Here is a 1,736-nt window from a genome sequence, read left to right as displayed (position 1 = left end):
CCAACTCGTCGTCGGACATGCCGCCTCGCAAACGCACCAGATGTCGGCACACTTTCTCCAGGGTGCGTACGATGGCTTCCGGATTATCGGACGATTCTCTGTCTGCGTAGTCCACCTGTTCGAACGAATCGAGTCCTTCGTTCACCAGCATCGCGGCGATGGTCATAGCCGCCGAGTACATGTCGGACTTGATCGAAAGCGTTTTCAGCTTGCGATCCGTCATCACGTGACTGATATCCCTGAACGCTATCGAAGTCAGGTTGTTTCTGGTGCGTACGCAAGAAAAGGCCGGATCAGAGTCCAAAGTGTGAATCTTTGCGCCGACGGGAACGTACATGGCGGCGGGCGTGGAATCTTGGACGACTCCCTACCCGCTGCGTTTCGATTCGTTTTTAGGGTGTATGCCAAACACCCGACTCTTTCTGTCGAACAGTTTGGCCGATCCGAAGTCTATCAGTCTGAACCTGTCGTCCGTGCGGTTGTAGGTGACGTTCTTCGTCGTGATGTCGTTGTGCACGATGCCCGACTTTGCGAGAAATTCGATGGCCGAGTGCAGGTGCGACGAAAGAGTCTTCACGCACGGCAGTAGTTTGTATCGAAAGCGCAACGTGTGCAGATCGCATCCCTCGTTGGTCATCTGTATCGATCTTGCCACCCCGCGATCGAAAGTGGCGCGCAGCATTCGAGGAGTGTACTTTCGGTATACATCATTCCTGTTTGTGTAGGCCAGAATCAGCACTTCCTTGTTGCCGGTAAGATCGTCTCGTGCGACGTTGGACGGACGAACCTTCTTGGTCACCTGTCGTATGTCGGTGTCCGACGACTTCACCGTCGCGAACGCTCCGCTGTCGTCGACTCGATACCCACCGCGCTTGAGAAGAGAATCGGGCATCGATGCGTAGGTCACGGAATGCATTTGCGTATACGGTGACCGAGCCGGTTGCATCATCTTTTCCACCGAAAAAAAAAAGATGAAAGTCTATCGATGGTCTGGCGAGGATAGGCGAACGAAATCCGGCTACGAAGCTCTGATAGCGGAACGTAAATGGCTTATACTAGAACGATTCGGAGTCAACGATGAGTGGACACCTCCTTTGCCGACGATCGACGCGACCCCCGACACTATGCCTTTCGAACTGAAAGGTAAATCTAATTGGAATGTTGTATATGGGGAATTCACTCCGCATCCTCTCGGCAAACGAGGTGTGCGCATCGAACCGATTCGCAGTCGACGTTCGAATCTGTCTCTCGGGAAGTTGATGAATTGGCCGATCGACGACGTCGGAGGACGGTTCGAGGACACGGGCATGACCTACGACGAAAAGACGGACGCGATACTGATCGGCGTAGAGTCCGTGTTGCGAGGAGACTCCGACGTGTCGCGTTCGATCTTCCTCAAACCAGTTGGCGTCGCTAAAGTCGTATCGAATGCTGCTGCTGCTGCCAAGCGGCCAAGTAGTCGCCCGAAAGTCTTGCCGCCACCGACGACGTCGACGACGACGACGACGGTGAACGAAGACTTTTGCACACCCCACGCATGTTGCGCATTTTCACTTCCATGGTCGGGGATGCGAACGTGGGTCTGGTCGCTCTGTCTTTAGAACTGCTTCGTGAAGCGGACGTCAAGAACGCATGTCGCGTTCGCAGGTTGCTCAACGTCATGTGCGATCGAAGGTCCGATCCGGAGTTGGAATCCATGTCGCGTCTGTTCTGGTTCCAGATGGAGAGTACAGCGG

The 1,736-nt window shown here is 54.4% G+C and overlaps 1 protein-coding gene across 1 annotated transcript; it reads right to left on the bottom strand.

Annotated features, from left to right (window-relative positions):
- Positions 1 to 367: 367 nt before the first annotated feature.
- On the bottom strand, positions 368 to 949 carry LOC117101152 (L-type lectin-domain containing receptor kinase V.7-like). Its single transcript, XM_033241034.1, has one exon. The coding sequence runs from the start codon at positions 947 to 949 to the stop codon at positions 368 to 370; it is 582 nt and encodes a 193-aa protein (XP_033096925.1).
- Between the last annotated feature and the right edge of the window lie 787 nt (positions 950 to 1,736).

Source organism: Anneissia japonica, unplaced genomic scaffold (genome assembly GCF_011630105.1).
Source record: "Anneissia japonica isolate Jap-2015-1 unplaced genomic scaffold, ASM1163010v1 scaffold921_len549748_cov171, whole genome shotgun sequence".
Classification (NCBI taxonomy): Eukaryota; Metazoa; Echinodermata; class Crinoidea; order Comatulida; family Comatulidae; genus Anneissia; species Anneissia japonica.
The sequence above is the reverse complement of the archived record's forward strand: the minus strand, read 5'-3'. Positions and strand labels throughout refer to the sequence as shown.